The sequence below is a fragment of the Quercus suber genome, unplaced genomic scaffold (assembly GCF_002906115.3).
Source record: "Quercus suber isolate HL8 unplaced genomic scaffold, Cork oak 2.0 scaffold_463, whole genome shotgun sequence".
Classification (NCBI taxonomy): domain Eukaryota; kingdom Viridiplantae; phylum Streptophyta; class Magnoliopsida; order Fagales; family Fagaceae; genus Quercus; species Quercus suber.
The window spans coordinates 109589-128010 of NW_027069914.1; the positions used below are offsets into that span (position 1 = coordinate 109589).

At 35.8% G+C, this 18422-nt stretch overlaps 1 protein-coding gene across 2 annotated transcripts in view; it reads left to right on the top strand.

The window, feature by feature from the left end:
• Positions 1-1086: 1086 nt before the first annotated feature.
• LOC112007415 (B3 domain-containing protein Os07g0563300) overlaps positions 1087-18422 on the top strand; it is a 28039-nt gene continuing 10703 nt past the window's right edge. For both annotated transcript variants that reach the window (XM_065762551.1, XM_065762550.1), the window contains exons 1-3: positions 1087-1520; positions 11670-11751; positions 11941-12036. In XM_065762551.1, coding sequence (XP_065618623.1) covers positions 1360-1520; positions 11670-11751; positions 11941-12036 — 339 coding nt within the window. In that variant the 5' untranslated portion in view covers positions 1087-1359. The remainder of the gene's footprint in view (positions 1521-11669; positions 11752-11940; positions 12037-18422) is intronic.

Genomic DNA, 18422 nt, shown 5'->3' on the forward strand with positions numbered 1-18422 from the left:
TTAGTTCACTACAGTCCATTTAAATATACATTTCAATTAATTTGCTCTGTACGCATTTAGGAATTTGGACAATGACCACTTGCTACAAATTCATCTGTTATCATGAGTTGGCAGCCATGCATGTCATGGACCGAGTTTGGATGCCAAGCGACTTGCTCTTCATGCATGTAAGGACAAACAAGTGACTCACATGCCAATTTTGGGTGCCAATTCAAATACAATTTGACTAGATTTAAGACATTTAAATGCATTTACTCTCTCATTAAAGAACATTATATTGAAAAACAAAACATTATTACCTTTCCAAACATGGACAGGTAAGAGAATCACAATAGTTTTTAATAATAATGTCACAACATTATGACATCATTTATTATAGTTGTAACTGAACATAATATTAAGAGGAATACTGTCTGTACAACATTTTTACAGAGACATTTTTACAATAAATCTTATGTGGCAAGTTGTTATTTATTATTACTAGTAGACAAAAAAGTAATTTCAGTGATAGATTCAAATTAAGAACCTGTAATAACTTACTAATTAAGATTTGTTATGAAAGTGGTGTGAAGATGTTATGTACATAACACTTTTCTAAAATTAAACCACATGCCATACAATAATTCAACTTAAAAATTACAAAAACTTGTGGTAAATTTTTTCTAGTTCTCATCACTGCTCACCACTTAAATAACTTTTTTCTTACCAAAAATCGCTTACCACATTAATAGATCGTAAATTTTTTTGCAAAATAGTTTGTTGTTCTAGCATTTTCCTTTCAAAATTCTAGTAACTTGTTTATTGCATTTTCACTAAAGCAAATATAAGGTTTCTATTATATTTTAGGTAAAATTGCAAATTACTTCCTTAAAATTTAAGGGCATTTAAATGCATTTAAATATTACATATGAAGTTTCAAATTTTGAATTTTACTTAAAATTTTTAAAAGAATATTATTATTATTTGTGGGCTTTTACTTAATGGAGCGTGCACGGAACGCGACGATAGGAGAGTGAGAGCAGAATCTGAGGGCCGTTGAGAAATGAAACTGAAAGACCTGTTTGAACGAGGAAGAGGACTAAACGTCAGTCCTTCCTTTTTTGTTTCTCAAAAAGGTTCAAAACGTACCAAACCATATTTCCAAATTTCTCCAAATCCAACGGTCCCAAAACCCTAATTCCCCAAATGGAATTCACACATTGGTCCGAGCAATCACACAGTAGAGTACCACTCCGAATCCCCTTCGTTGTCAGTGTCATATATATCTCTCTCTGCCTTCACTTTCACTGTCTCTTTCACTATCGCTTTCGCTTTCGCTTTCGTTTTCGTTTTCTCTCTCTTCTCTCTGTGGCACTGTAGATGAGCTTCCTTTGTGCAATGGCTGCCCCTGCTTCTCCTCCGTCTGCGTCCTCGTCTTCTTCGCCATTACTCTGCTTCCATTGCAGGCAGGAGACCTCCGAGTTCAAGAAAGGCTGGAAGCTTCGCGCTGGTGGCTACGCTGGCCTATGCATTCGTTGCGGGTTAGCGCTATTCTCGTATTTTCATTACTCTCTCTTGTTTTCTTATAAATGCATGTTTCTCATTTTGAATGTCTAGTGTTTGTATGGTAATTTTGTTTGGATGAATATTTCTGTCTATGTTATGCTATTTTGCCTTTTATACATATAATTCATTTGTGGTGTTTTTATTTTTCTAGTTTTGATGATTTTGTAATTGTTTATTGGGTGTTTGAACTGTTTTTTGTTATATGCCACCATGTGATGTGATGGCAGAGACACTCACTCACTTGTGTGAGTGAGTGTCTCTGGCGCTATAATAGGGAGCAGAGACTATACATTATTGTCTTCTGGCCCTTGTAAGGCGGTTAATTAGATGTGGGGCCGGGTTTTGTGGGGGATTTTTGCGCTTGACTGTCCTTGTTGGCTTCACAATAATGGGACCGAACTGCACCGGTGGGAGGGAGAGGGGGAAGCTGAGCTGGGTTGGCATAGCTGGTTTTGTTGGTCCTCATTCACAAGCATGTCAGGCACAGCAAATCAATCAAACTTAAGCAGCAAAGAAACTCACTGCGGGATTGAGAGGTCATCACTCATCAGCGAAGGAGCCAAAATGGAGGGGCAAGGGGAGGTCTATGAGAGACAGCCATTGAGGTCATTGGTGAAGGCAAATGACTTGTTCTTCTTGGTCGTTGTCAGAGAAGAAGTCATTTAGATATGAGCAAATTATGCACTTCGTAAAGCGTCAATTGGGGGAGGAGTCAAAGGATACGAGATGGATAGGTGGCGAGGATGTGGGGGCTTTGGCCTTTTGCAGGTGAGATGGAGCAAGAAGGGGAAAAATTTGGTAGTGAGAAGAGGGGGGGGGGGGGGTTGTGGCGGTTTTAAAACCCCTTATTGACTAATGCACCAACTAACATCAGTTTATGGTGAAATGTCACTGATGACCGCCATCGAGCATGGCGGTGGCTGTGGTCGGTATGTCTCAACAACATTAGTTCTGATTGTTGACATGGGTGACATGAAACACACATAAAATCCTTTTTATTCAAATTATTTGAACAGAATGCAATCATTGGTCATAGCCTCAACAACATATCTTGCTATTAGGTATTTTATTTGATTTATTAGGCAATGTTGTCTTGCTAACATGCAATAGGATTGGAGGAGTTGATTATCTATCTATGAGGGTTTGCTTTTGATGGTGTCAAGTTCGCGATAATGTATTTAAACAAACTTTGTTCAGGTCTTTGTATGATTGAATGACTATCTTGGGGTAGCAAGCATTCCTTCATCCTCTTTTCTAGAATTTCTTGAAACTTAGTGTGCGTTTGGCTTCAGATTAAAGAGCTAACTTATTTTACTATTCAGCTTATTTTTGTTACTATTTATGAGCCCCACTACACTTTTTTGTATTATTCATGAGTCCCACCGTACTATTTCAGCTGGTTTTTACCTTTATTTACACTACTTTTAACAAAAAAATTTTAGTTTCAGCAAAATAAGCGGATCCCAAATAGACCCTTAGATTGTAATATTTTAGGAGTGATTTAAAAGCACACATTGTGTATTTGAAGTCTCTCCTCTCCTGAATAAAATTACTCTTTTTACAAAAAAAAGGAGAATATGAAATAGAATGAGTGATATTTATTGAATCTTTTCTAGTTGATATACCAAAAAAACAAAAAGATTTATCTCATTAATTTGTTTCCAGTTATCTCTGTATCTTATAAGTTATAATTAATCTGATCCAGTTTGACATTTTTGATAATGTTATATTATTTTATGTTTTCATTGATCTCAATTTCATTTTGTATTCAGTCTTTTATGATATGTAAATATTCCATTCTTTTGTTCCTTCTACCAAATGGCATCTTGCCTGACAAATGTTTTTTTCTTGAGTTTCATCTCTTTCTTTGTATTGTAATCTATGTTGTCTTTAGTTTATTTCTCAATAGATTAATCATCCTCATGGAGCTAATGATAGGGTCTTGGTTTGGGGAAATTTAGATTATGCTCTACATTTGTTGATGTCATCTTTTTTTCATTATTAGAATAAGATGAAGAAGAAAGGGGCAAGAAGTCTATGCTACTGCTCTTGTTGTAGCGCCTTTTCTACTTGTCTTTTCTTATTGTCATGGTGGCAAAAAAATGGATTTGGAGCTTTCAAGAAGTTTGAAAGAAGATGTAGCGCCTTTTCTACTTGTCTTTTCTAGTTGTCATAGTGACAACAAAATGGATTTGGAGCTTTCAAGAAGTTTGAAAGAAGATGAAATGAAACAATAGAAGCAAGGGTGATATAAGTCTATTATCATTTCAAAGAAGAATAGAAAGGAAGGAGAGTAAGGCTTTGTTGTCATATTTGTTGCTGGCAACACTTAATTCCAATTCTTTCATTTCAATTATTAATGGGGTTGTTGAAAGCTTTCATCATATTTCTTCATCTTCTCTATTCCAAATTTTCAATTATGTTATATCTTAATGCTTCAAATAGAGAAGGGATTATGTATGACTTAAAGAGACAAGAGACGATAGGAGCTTATATTTTGTTTTTTGGATAATAAAGGCTAAATAGATCTTCTTGGAGGTAAGAATCAACTATAGACTTCAAGAAATGTAAGATAAGTTAGAGAAGAACTCCATCCAATTTGGTTTAGGCAATGCTATTTTTCCACAACATGACCTGAGGGTCATCTTCTCTATTGATTTAACTTAGATTGCTTTAGCAGTATTTATAGGGTAATGAAAATACAATAGGAATATTGAGCATAGAATTTGGTTCAAAGAGTTTATTATGAAATCCATCCCATGGATCAAGCAATTAATCTTCAATTAGCTCTACTAATGACTTCAATTAATAGGGCTAATTAAATCATTGCAATAAATCTTCAAGTTGGTGACTTGATGATAGAGTAGTTGATGACTGAAGTCCTGGTGAACAACGATCGTAACTATAATTGTGCTATAGTAGCGAAATACCTTGTTGGGTAAGTTCTTACCTGCACAAAAGGCGTAATGAACTGGGCACTATCTTAGAGAGAGATCAATCAACAATAGAACATGATCCATTTTGCATTGTATCTAAGCCGAAGAAGTAATGTCATTTGATCATTATCAACTGAGCTTATTATATGCTTCAATTACAATCAATCCTACAAATAATACTACTTAAGAAAATACTTTAAATAACACATGTCATTGCTTGTTATATTCCTTAACACTTTCGCCTGTAATTGGTGTACAGAGAATATAATGCATCTCAACTTAACTAAACTTCAATCCTAATTAATTAACTATTTGAAGATTAAGATGATTTGATCAAATTGCTAGCTCCTGGAAGCAACATCTTTTTAAAGAATAGAGTTGCTTATGAATGAAGGCTTTAAAGTTCTCAGAAGACTTCAATGGTATGGAAGCAACATCTTGTTAAGCAATAGAGTTGCTTATGAATAAAGGTTTTAAAGTTCTCAAAAGACTTCAATGGTAGTGACTCATCTGAAGATTATCTTGGAGGCTAATTTGTGGGGGGTTTTGGAGCTTCAACTCACAATAACATCATGGGTCCGTTTGGATAGAACTTATTTTGCTGAAACTGAAAACTGAAAACTGAAAATGTTGTAGCAAAATAATTTTTAAATGTGAATAGTGTCGTGAGACCTATTTTTAATGAAAAAAGTTGTTAAAAAGTGAAGTTTGTGGGTCCCGTGAACAGTACATGGGACCCACTGATATGCTTAAAAAAACTGAAAAGTCAAAATTTCAGCTACTGTTCATGTAAAGTGCATGAACAGTAGCCTTTGTCTCTTGAAACAGGTGTGCAAAAAAAAAAAAAAGAAGGAAAACGCAAAGAGGAAAAACGCAAACGCAAGTTAATTGGTATCCAAACCCCACCCATATGTCTTTATTAGAAGGAAAAGTTAACATAATTCTTTGAATTATGTGAAAGGCACAACACAAGTGCGACACGTACATATTGTTTTCATGAAGGATTTATTGGAACGTTTTCTTTTAGACACATATTTCATATAGCTAATGAACAATAAATGTACTCAAGTTGAAGTAATAGCTTTGAGAATATTAAGAAATAACAATGGTTTTTGTTTTAATAGACAAAGTCAAAAGTCTAAAATGTGTACCTTTTTACAAGGTTAATTCCCTCATTTCGACTGATTAAGGGTTTGTTTTGGATAGAGGGATATGGAAGGAGAGGTGAGGGGATGATGGTCGTAACCTTCATCCAAACACTGGGTTAGCTACTTTTGGCTACCTAGACATTGTCCACATCTTTTTCTAAAAGAATCTTGAGCCATTTTTAGTACTCAAGAAGATCGTGGATTCGGAGCCTTCATCCATTTGTATAGAGTCCTTGGGACTAAATGCTTCAACTTCTTTACAAAATACTCTAATCCCCCCAACATGGAGCATTCCTTTCTCTCTAGATGCACCACATCAAGCATAGAGGAATTGCCTTCCAAACTTTGGTATCTCTTGTTTGCCAAATTGTCTTTTCCAACGTGCCAAGGGTGCAAACTCTGATCTTGACACCACCCATTGAACCCCAAACAAGAAAAATACCAAATTCCACATTTAGAGCAATAAATTAGTGTGGTTAATGGCATTTATTATTACTTATAGTAAAAAATCTTGAGCTAGTGCTAGCCCCGACAACAATTTTAATGGTGATACAATATTGGACATGAGAGAGAATCCACTCTACATCTTACATTGCTGCTAGTTGCCAAAATTTCTCAACTCAACTAGGACCTTTTTTGTGGTTATTTGGCTATTTTTGATAGGCAAATGGGAGGGGGGGGGGGGGTGGGGTTCAAAAACTTCAAACCCTTGTGCCTAATCACCATAAGAGGTGTTGGAACCACTAGGGTATCCCTCAAACCTCTATAAGACCTTTTCATAATGCACATTAATCTTCAAACTTAATTACTTTAGTCAAAGAAGAATTGCGAGGGAGATAGTTATTCCATATTAGTATCATAAAGAATTAGGAATCATCTATGAAAAGCATGTGAAAATCTATGCACCATGAGCTTGAATCTCCATTTAAAAATCATAAAGCAGTTGATCCTCCGACGCTCTTGAAATTATTCTACATAATGCATCCATGACCCGAATGAAGAAAAGTGATAAATGATCTCCTTGTTTGGGACCTTTTGAACCACCAAAAAAAGACTAGTTGAACAACAATTGACTAGAACAAAATATCTAATTGAGTAAGTACATGTGACGATCCATGCCCCCTCACTCATCCACTCTAACAAACAAAAAAGGAAACCCTGATGAGCATGAATGTAAGCACTTTTGATATTAGTGCACAATACTCATTGCTTTTGCGTGGTCCTAGAGAGGTGGTTGGTTTACAACCTTATCCTTAATTTTTGGAGAGGTTGATTCTTGGACTTAAGCCTAGATCACATTGCTTTGGCAGAGGGCACTTGATTGCAAATTGCATTAAAAAATTTATATGCAACCAAATTGAAACTAGAATTTATCTTCCTTAAAAAAAGGCGTTTAAAAATTTTCACTATTTTACCTAAAATAGTTTCTGATCTTGTCACCAACACCTTTGGCCCTAATTTTTGCATTGTTTTTTTGTGATATTAATACTTTAAGAAACAATTTTTTCGATTTGGAATGCTTTTATGATATTTTGAAACATATATAAATTATTTTTTTTGATAGGTAATCAAAGAAATATTATTAATCATATATAAATTATATTTATCTACAACAAAAGAGGAATGATATACAGAAACAAGAATCTATTAGAATCTTATAAAATAATTATAGGATTCAGGTAAATAGCAAGGCTAGTACAAAGATTAAAAATTTTGAGGCAAGTTTGTTAAAATTGCCATTATTAATCAATGCAACAACCAGCCAAATTGAGAATGATGTAAAGTCAATATGGTCCTTATTCCTTGGGTAACTTACATTTGCTGTAATAGTTTGGAGAGAGTATTATTTTCCAAGGAGGAGCTAATTGTAGAAAAATATATTCATTTAAATTCTATGTTGCAAACTTGCTTTCACGAAGCTAGAATAACTAGTTCTCACCATTCCACCATGCAACTATGGATTCATTATTGAGTCTTGAACACGTTGCCAATTATGCAATGCCAATTATACTATGGGATTGGCCATATGTTTTTTCCTAGCCCTTATTATGACATTGTTATGGTTTACAAAGTCTACAAGGGCCAATGGCCATTCCATGACCAGAACTTTAGCCAAAGTCGCTAATGACATGAAGGTAGAATTATGTGAAGTCATCACAAGGTAGTCATATTGAAAACTGCAACTAGTTTCCCTTTTTAAGCAGTGCTACTTCTTTTGGAAATGTATATTGGATTTACATGGCTTCACTTTGACCTTCACCCCTAAAAAAGAAACTTATTTTAACTTTAATGAGGAGGTATTTTATTATCTTTATCTTTTAAATTTCTTGATGTTGAAGTAGGATTGACATTTAAGCTTGTCATCCTAGGTTTGAAAAAGTTGATGGTATCCCATTTTAATGTTCTCATAGATAAAATCTAACTAAATGAAATTAATCAATTAACAATAATAATGAATTGGTTGATCTGTCATATCAACAGAGCTTTGCAAAATTACAAATAATACATGTTGTTTGATCATTATCCAATATTCTTTTGATTCTTCCCCAAGGAATAATATAGGAATGTAAGATTTTTTTTTTGTTTTGTTTTCCTTCCGCACATGTGGGAGGGGTGTTTGGAGTCAGGAGGAAGCTGAGCTTAGTAATATAGAACAGGTATGACAATGTCTCCATTTCTTAGGCTTTTGGTATGTTGTCGTTTCTCTCTAATGTCCAGATGATATACTTTATGCTTAAATTTAGAACAGGAGTCAGAGAGGAAAAGATTTCATTTTTTATTTTTATTTTAATTCTTGTAAGGGAAAAAAAAAAAATCATAATTCATAGGTCAAAAATCGACATATTGCGAGAGAATTAAAGGTTAGTAATCCTAATTATATGTTGAACATCATAGATGTATTTTTTTGATAAGACATCATAGATGTATTTAAATTCAATTATTGTACTCCAATTTTATGATGATCACTGTCTTTCAAATTCAATCTGGCATCAAAGGTGGCCAAAAATAATGTGCCAGCCAAATATTACTTAAGGGTGGTGTCAGCTCAGTGCTAGATGCCAATTTTTTGAGTGATATGTCTAGAATATATACCTAAAATTGACATCAGGGTATGCTTGTGCAATAATAATAATTAAAAGAAAGTTGAATGTTATAATTAAAAATTAGTTGTTTGCTCTTCATAGATGTGTCCTCAATTTTGAAATCTCTGTGGGGAAGACTTGGCATGGTATTTCTTCAACAAAAATGTGATGTAGCTTCACGCCCACATTATTGACATTCAATTTATTATGATTCCTAGGTTTCTCATGTTGGCATGCATTTAATTTAAAAAAACTTCATTTTTAAGACATCACCATCAATTTTAACAGCAGTTTCTTTGGACCAAAAGTTCTCTCAATATAGTTTGTTGCCATTTGGATTGAAGTCCTGGCTCCACAATTAGATTGCTATATAGGCATGTTTAATTAGTCTTGTTGTAGAATTGAAGTTCTTGCATCATTTCCTAATTAATGCATCAATTATTGAATTAATTGATTGCTGCTTTTGAAATGCATTTGTGGTAATGTATTGAACTATTTTGAAAATTTAATATGTCTCTATTATTTTTTAAAACAATCAAAGTCCTCATATTATGGTTTCATCATTATTCATGTATTAATCGAAGTGATTATTGCTTTCAGATTGAAAGTAATGGTGAATTATTGGATTTTGTTGAAATGTTAGTATTCATCGTTATTGATTATTATAGTCTATGTCCTTACATCATGAATTAATTATATACATCTATAATTAGATTGAGTTTTTACTGCTTTCATATCGACAATTATGGTAAAGTATGAAATTTTCTATGTTGGCATAGAGTAGATACTAATAGTTTGAATGTTCTTGATTGTTGTGACAAATGTATAGACATTAAAGCATATTTTAATCATCATGAAATATTTAAAAAACTTAGAAGAGCTGGAAACTTATTGAAAAATATACTTAATTGATGCAATTTATTAAGGGGATTTAGTGTTCTCCCCTTTTGTACTTGTTCCTTTCTTTTCTAAGGTTTTTTAATATTATTTATCAACAAGAAAATATGTTGCTTGATTGATGTAGTTGACGCTATGTTGAGTATGTTTATTGTATGCTCTTTTATGTGGGTTAGATGCAGGTCTGTGTATTTATTGAAGTTCTCATTCTAATTACTCTCTGTCTCTCAAGGATTTGACATCCAAGTTCTTGGACCTAGAAACTGTTAAACTCTCTTGGTCTTGCACTATGTAGTATATGATTAAATAAAGTGTTTTTACAAAGAATGGAACTTAGAATAAAATGTGGTTAAGGGATTGCAATGATGAATCTGAAATTTATTTGTAAAAAAGAACAATAATTAAAGGAGATTCTAAGTAATCTAATATATTTTTATGGAAACAGTGCATAATAAACCTATCCCTTTCTATATTATCCCATAGTATTATGATTCAAGTCATTACATTTGAATCATTGTCTAAAAAGTGTCTGTAAATATTTAAAGGAGAATTTCCCAGAGATGTAAGGCATTGCTTGAGAAAGAGATGTATCAGTGGCAGAGCTAATTTCTTTCTCAGGGGAGACCTACCATTGTAATGTCAATTTTATTCATTCAGGTCAAGACTGTGAGTTAGAGTCTGTTGCCTCCTTTATGGATTTACTGTATTATGGAGTCTAGAAAGAGGAAGGGATTGATGAGATGTGCTGGAAATCTTCTTGGGGGATTTTTGATGTTCGCTCTTACTATAAAGTGCTACAATCCCCTTCTCAATTGTCTTTCCCTTGGAAGACGGTGTAAAATTCAAAATTTCCTTCAAAGATTAATTTCTTCATATGGTTAGCTGTGTAGGATAGAATTTTTACTAACAAGAATTTGAGAAGCGTCAACTTGTTGTTATTAATTGGTGTTGTATGTGAAAGGAAGTGTCAACTTCTTGTTATTAATTGGTGTTGTATGTGTAAGAGGGGTGGGGAGACTACTAATCATTTACTCTTGCCTTGCCTTATAGCTAGAGAGTTGTGGAACATGGTGTTTGCACTTGTTAGAAGTATGCAGTTAAATGATTAAATTTACCATATCCTAATAGCTTCAACTTTTGGGAGAATTGGTAATTTAACATGGTATTAGAGCAGGAGGTCCTAAATTCGATTCCTGACTCCTCCACTTTACCTCCCATTTAAAATCTCACATGTTAGGTCTCACCTATTAAAAGGGAGTTTGAGCCTACATGTGAGGGGGAATGTTAGAAGTATGTAGTTAAATGATTAAATGTACCATATCCTTACGCTTTTGGGAGAATTTGTAATTTAACAATATTTTCTGGGGTTCTTTGGGTTATGCCTAAGGATGTTGTGGAGCTTCTAGCTAGCTGGCCTGAAAAATTTAGCAAGCATAGAAATGGGGTGATTTGGAACATGGTCCCTCATTGTTTTATGTGGGGTATTTGGCGGGAGAGGAATGCTGATTTTTGAAGGAACTAAAAGATGGATTCAAGACTTGAAGCTATCTTTATTTCAGAATTTTCTTCGGGAGAACAAATGCATCTGGTCTTTTCTTTTTCACTTCTTTGTCTGACTTGCTGACTTGCTTGATGAATTTGATTCCTATATTTCTTCGTTCTGTTTGTTTTCATTCTTACCTCAGTGCATGTCCTAGTGCTTTGTCTCTATGAATTAGCCTCTTCTCTATTAATGAAGTTTATTACTTATTTAAAAAGAGTTTCCTAAATATTCACTGTCTAGAATAAAAATGTTCCAGAAATGGAATTTAAGTTTAAATTCAGGTCTTTGTATTCATGTGGAGTCCTTAAAGTGGAATGAGCAGCTAAAAGTCCAGAATGGACATGAATAAGTTTATAAAACATCTACAAGTAAATTTGATTATAAATCACTCCTTAATTTATTTTTAGCTGTGCCTCTTAGGTTATGTTAAAACTTCAAGCGGATTACAATTATGATTACTCATCTGATTCTTCTCCATAGTTTATTTAAATACTGACTTAATCCTTTGCAAATCTAGTTCTGCTTATGAGGAGGGAAATTTCTGTGACATTTTTCATTTAGATGCTGATGGATGGAGGGACTGTGCTACTTGTGGAAAGGTGAGCTAAAAATTTGCAGATTTGCTTGGCTATATAGCAGTGGATCTATACTACCTTCTTTAAATTTTTTTTTTTTTTTTGAGGAAAATCTCACATAGGGTACTTATTTCTTAATGTATCTATTAATTTCTCTCTTATTATTATTATTATTATTAACTAATACACTATTATAACACCTTTCTTGCTTAGATGGTTCACTGTGGATGTATCATGTCGTTCCATGTCTATACGGTGTTGGATTTTGGTGGAGTTTGCTGCATAAAATGCTTTAAGAATTCCAATGTGGTAAGAATCATTATGTGGCTCTTGTCATATCTTATAGCTTAAACACCTTTTATGTTATTTTTTATTTATTTATTTTTATTTTTTGGGGTTTGATAAATGATAGAATTCATTAAAGAAAGAAAAGAAGAGAGAGAGAGAGAGAGAGAGAGAGAGAGATTAGTATTACACTGATCTAAAAGAAAAAGAAAAAGAAAAGAGAGGGTGTTTATTGAAGTAAATGCCTCTTAAGTGTAACTTTATTCTTATAGTAGTATCATTCCCTTGATGGAACACCAAATGAGAGTTATTGCTTGATGATATTAATATATATCTTGATGTTTTAGTGATGCTATTCTGAATATGAATGTGAGAAAAAGAAAGTAAGAATTCAAATTAGAGAGCCAGCTAGGAAGCATGGATACCTGGATTTGGGTGATGTACTCATATGTGGTATGAATTAGATTGTCTTGGAGGAGAGACAAAAAAGAGAGGAGGTAAAAGCTGAATTGGATTGTCTTATTTCCTTAGGAGAGATAACTTGGAGACACAAATCAAGAGCTACGTGGTTGAAAGAGGAAGATAAGAATACTAAATATGTTCACAAAATAGCTAATTTACATAGAAGATATAATCAATGGGGGTGATGGAGGTAGATGGATTAGTTTATGAAAAGGATGAGGAGGTGAGGAATTAGGTGGTTCAGTTTTATGAGTCTTTATGCCAAGAAACAGAAGGATGGAGGCCAAAGGTTGATGGGCTTAATTTTGCCAATATTGGGGAAGATGAATGCAATATGATTGAGAGGACATTTGAGGAGGAGATTACACAGGTAGTGAAGAAATTTTTAGGGTGAAAAATCTCTTGGCACTGATGCGTTCACCTTGGTTTTCTTTTTTCAGCATTGTTGGAGGGTGGTTGAATTTGGAAAGCCTTAATGCTTCATTTATAAGGTTAACCTTAAAAAGATAAATGCTATTAATATACGTGATTTTAGACCCAACTTGATTGGAAGTATTTATAAAATTTTGGCAAAGGTTCTGGGCTTCTGGCCAATAGATTGAAATGGGTCCTAGATAAACTTATCTCTGCACCTCAAAGTGCAGCTATGGGTGAGAGGCTGATTTTGAAACTGCATTGGATAAGGATGCTTCTGTGGAATCTTTGTAGGAGATACTGGAGGAGGGTGGGAGGAAGAGTTGGAGTGTGTGATTCATGAGAAATTTTAATGATTAGGATATTGATGTGGTGGCTTCATTCCTCCATTTGCTAGTATTTCATGTTCCCATTAGGGAGGGGGAAGATCGGCTGAGATGGAAACTGAGTAATGTGCATTCCATTGTGAGATCTTTTTATGAGATCTTACGGGGTTCATCTTCTATGTATTTTCCTTGGAAAGCAATATGAAGGGCTAAGGCTCCTCATACAGTTTCCTTTCTTGTGTGGATCATCTAAAAAACCTTGCCTATTAGTGGTCATATGACTGATTAGTTATAATTTAAAATTAAAAGACTTAACATAAGAAAATACTTAAGTTCAAGACACAAAATAGTAACAAAAAATCAACCAAGATTGATCATAATCAAACTTCTGGACGTCTAGACTTTCTTTTATTGTTCATCTTTGGATGACCAAGTGTTTGTAGAAAGTCCTCTTCCATATACTTTGCATCAGTCCCTCCAGGTGAAGGAGAACTCACCCTAGAGTTAGTGACACCCTCGCTTGTAGATTCTCAATGGTATGGAGTAAAGTGGATTACATTGAAAACATGAATAGTATTAATGTGACTAGGAACTAGGAAGCTTCAACATGTGGGAGTTGTCATTAATCCTCTCTAACACTACATAAGGACAAAATTTAGTCACACCCAGCTTATTGAATTCGCATGTTTGATACTCTTGAGTTAAAAAAGGCCACATAGTCACCAGTCACCAGCTTCTTTTTTTTTGATAGGTAATAACAGCTTTATTGATAAAAAAGCACAATGAATTTACGATAGTAAACTCACTGCATTGAAAAGAATACAAACCAATCAAAAAGAAAGACTAACATAATTAAGAAAGTCAAACAAAGAATGACAATGCGTAAACCCCCAAATCCGAGACCACTCAAACAAAGTCCTAAGTAGCAAAGACTTCACACAGTCTACAGGTCTCACAATTTCCTTAAAAGTACGGGAATTGCACTCCTTCCAAATTAACCACATAAGACATGCTAGAATCATATTCCACACTTTTGAAGTGTGACTCCCCAACCAATTCCACCATGCAGCAAGAAGAGAAACAACATTCTTTGGCATCACCCACTGAACCCCAAACAAACGGAGGACTTCACTCCACAAGATATGTGCATACTTACAATGAATCAATAAATGATCTACAGTTTCTTCTTCACATCGACAAAGGCAACACCAATTCACAAGAGGTAACTTCTTTTTAACAAGATTGTTTATAGTAAGAAGCCCACCCCTAGCAGCTGTCCATAAGAAGAAAGCCACCGTTTTAGGTACCTTAACACTCCAAATGCTCTTCCAAGGAAAAGACACCAGCAGGGCTCTAGCAAAGAAGTATAGAAAGAACGCACATAAAAAACATCACGACGATTCAATTGCCATATCATGGTATCATCACCCCCCCTAGGTAACTTGGAGGAGATATATGCAAAGAAATCATAAAAGATCCCAGTCTCCCAATCCTGAAATGCACGACGGAAACGTAAGTTCCAGCTTCTACCACCCCCATCCGGAGCATAATCAACCATTTCAGAAATCATAGCTTCCTTGTTCACAGCAATAGCAAACAGTGCCGGATATAAATCTTTCAAGGTAGTAGGGCTACTCCAAGGGTCATACCAAAATCTAATACGAAAACCCTCACCCGCCACATACAACACATGACCAAAGAAACTCTCAGCCCCCTTCCTGATGTTCTTCCACATACCACATCCATGTGTCCCTCTAACCACTCTAGAACACCATCCCCCACTGTCCTCCCCATATTTGGAAGCTATAACTTGCCTCCATAAATGTGTGACCTCATTCCCAAATCGCCAGAGCCACTTCCCAAGCAAAGCTTGGTTAAACAGCCCAATTTTCCGGATCCCCAAGCCACCAGACTCTACTGGCCATACAACTTTCTCCCATGCAACAAGAGAGAATTTAAAGACATCATTAGATCTCCCCCAAAGGAAATTCCTCTGAATTTTCTCTAATCTATCCGCCACATGTTGTGGAATAGTGAACAAAGATAAATAATAAGTAGGGAGACTTGATAAAGTATTCTTCAATAAAGTAAGTCTACTTCCTTTTGACAAATATAATTGCTTCCAACCTGCAAGCTTTTTTTCCATTCTTTCAATGATAGGGTTCCAGATTGAGGAATCCTTATAATGTGCCCCCAAGGGCATCCCCAGATAAGACATGGGTAAACAACCTACCTTACAACATAAAATTCGAGCTAAGGCCTCCAAGTTCCCAACCTCACCAACCGGTACAATCTCACTCTTACCAACATTTACTTTCAATCCTGTGATAGCTTCAAAGAAAATTAGGACCATACGAATATGTAATAATTGTTCCTTAGATGCATCACAAAAGATAATAGTATCATCAACAAACAAAAGATGAGAGATATGCAAACCTCCACGTGTATTGGGATTTGCTTGGAATCCACTAAGAAAGCCCCCATCTTCTGTCCTTTTCAACAATCTACTCAATACCTCCATTACCAATAAGAATAGGAGTGGAGATAAGGGATTCCCTTGGCGAAGGCCACGAGAGCTGCCAAAGAAACCAACTGGAGACCCATTAATAAGCACTGAGAAACGGGCAGTAGAAATACACATCTTCATCCATCTCCCCTACTTCTCCCCAAAACCCATCCTCTCCATAAGGTAAAATAAGGCACTCCAATTTACATGATCATAAGCCTTCTCAATATCCAATTTAATAATCACACCTGGAATACCACACTTTAATCTGCTATCCAAGCATTCATTTGCAATAAGAACAGAGTCAAGTATCTGTCTTCCCCCAACAAAAGAATTTTGGGAATTGGAAATAAGTTTATCCAAAACACAATGAAGTCTATGTGCCAATACCTTTGAAAGTAACTTGTACAAACTACCCACTAGGCTGATTGGGCAAAAATCTCTGATATTGACTGCACCAAGCTTCTTGGGAATTAAACATAAAAAGGTGGCATTGAGTGATTTTTCAAAGATACATTCTTTATGGAAGTCTGCAAAAAAAGCCAAGATCTCCTTCTCAAGAACACACCAGCATTTTTGAAAGAAAGCCATAGTAAAGCCATTTGGACCGGGAGCCTTATCACCCTTAGCCTCCCGTAGGGCTGCAATAATCTCCTTCTCAAACTCCCTTTCTAAAGCAATCCGATCGGTTTCATCCAAATTTGCAAATTCTAAACCATCAATAGTGGGCCTCTAAGATTCAGTCTCCTGATACAAGGATTTATAAAAACCCACCACTTGATCCTAAATAGCAGACTCATCCTCGTACAAAATGCCCTCAACCTCCACACCTCTCATAGTATTTGTACGTCTATGAGAATTAGCAAGCCTATGAAAAAATCTAGTATTATTATCCCCTTCTTTTAAGTACAAAGCCTTCGATTTCTGCCTCTAAGAAATCTCCTCCAAAGAAGCTAAGTACTCAATATCAGCCTTAATCTCTGCCCTTCTTGCACTATCTGCCGATGACAAAGTTTGCATCCCTTCTCTCAAATCTAGGTCCAAAAGCTCAGACAGCAAGAATTTTTTCTTAAAGGCCACATCCCCAAAAACATGTTTATTCCAATACTTCAAGTCACCCTTAAGAGCTTTCAATTTACAAGCTAGAACATAACTAGGAGACCCCATAAAATGGTATCCGTTTACCAACCTCTCACCAAATCCACAAAACCCTCCACCTTAAGCCACATGTTCTCAAATTTGAAAGAAGTATTTCCCCTCGACATTCCACCTGCCTCCACAAGAAGAGGGCAATGGTCCGAAATCACTCTAGGAAGAGGCCTTTGAGTCACATCCAAAAAATGTTCCTCCCAATCAGCAGATACCAACGCTCTATCAATTCTAGACATAGACGGGTTCTCTGAATCACGAAACCATGTGTACTCACCCCTCACCAAAGGTATATCAACCAAAAAATTCCTCTCAATAAAGTTCGAGAATTTGAACATGGCTGGACTGAAAGAAGAACAACCTAGGCGCTCTACTGGATATCTGATGACATTAAAGTCACCAAAAAGACACCAAGCACCATTCCACCTCCCTCTCACACTATCAAGTTCAGTCCACAAAGCATCCCTAAGACCATCAGCATTTGGACCATACACCCCTGTACATAACCAAGCAAAACCATTTGCCACACCCTTTAACACAACAGTGTCAGAAAAGCATCCAACCATGCAATCTATTTTCTTATACACCCTTGTATCCCAAGCTAGAATAACCCTCCCTGCTGTATGAATAGCATCCAAAGCCTCCCAATCAACAAAAGGGCTACTCCAAAGACTTTTCACAACAGCAGAATTGACAGAATCCAACTTGGTTTCTTGGAAACACACTACATCACACTTCCACTCCTTGAGTAAATTCTTCACCGTATCTCTCTTTTGAGGATTGTTTAATCCTCTCACATTCCAAGATAAGAGTTTCAAATTCATGGACAACTAACTGAGCCCACCCTACAGAAATTCTCAATCTCTCTGGTTTGTCGACCAGATTGCCCCTCATAGTTAACAGAAGAGACTAAATTCCTCAATTCCCTCATACCTTTTTTTGATGAAGATGCATTACGGCGCACACTACCTACCGTGACTTGTTTTTCCCACACTTTCTCTAGCTTTTGAAATAAGGCAATGCACTGCTGCTCACAAGAATCAATGGGAAAACCCACATATTTACTAAAGCCTTAGATCTTTCTCTTTACCCACCCTGGAGGTTCCAGAACCTCCCCCACAAGAAAATCATCCAGTGCAGCCTCCTCTGATACTAACTCCATACCCCCTTGAGGATCCCACTTAGACAAAGGCACACAATCTAAAACATTCCCACTATCCTCATCCTTCTCTGACCCCGTGGGGTTGACCCAGTCCAATGGCAAGATTTCATCGTTCTTTGAATCAAAACCCAGCTCAGAAAGAGGAGAGAAGCAATTTTGACCCACCATCTGATGGTAGCGGAGCATATCGGGAACTCCTGAAACCAAAAGAGGCGGGGAAGAGGAGGGTTCGACATAGACAGATTGCCCACCGGATGTAAAGACAACCACGGAGTTTGGGAAGTCCTCCGCTTGATCATCGGCAACCATTACACTGAAACCCATACCACCCACCTCAGTCCCGCTTGGGTTAGGGTCCTCTGGAAGGCCATCGACAACCCCAACCTTACTG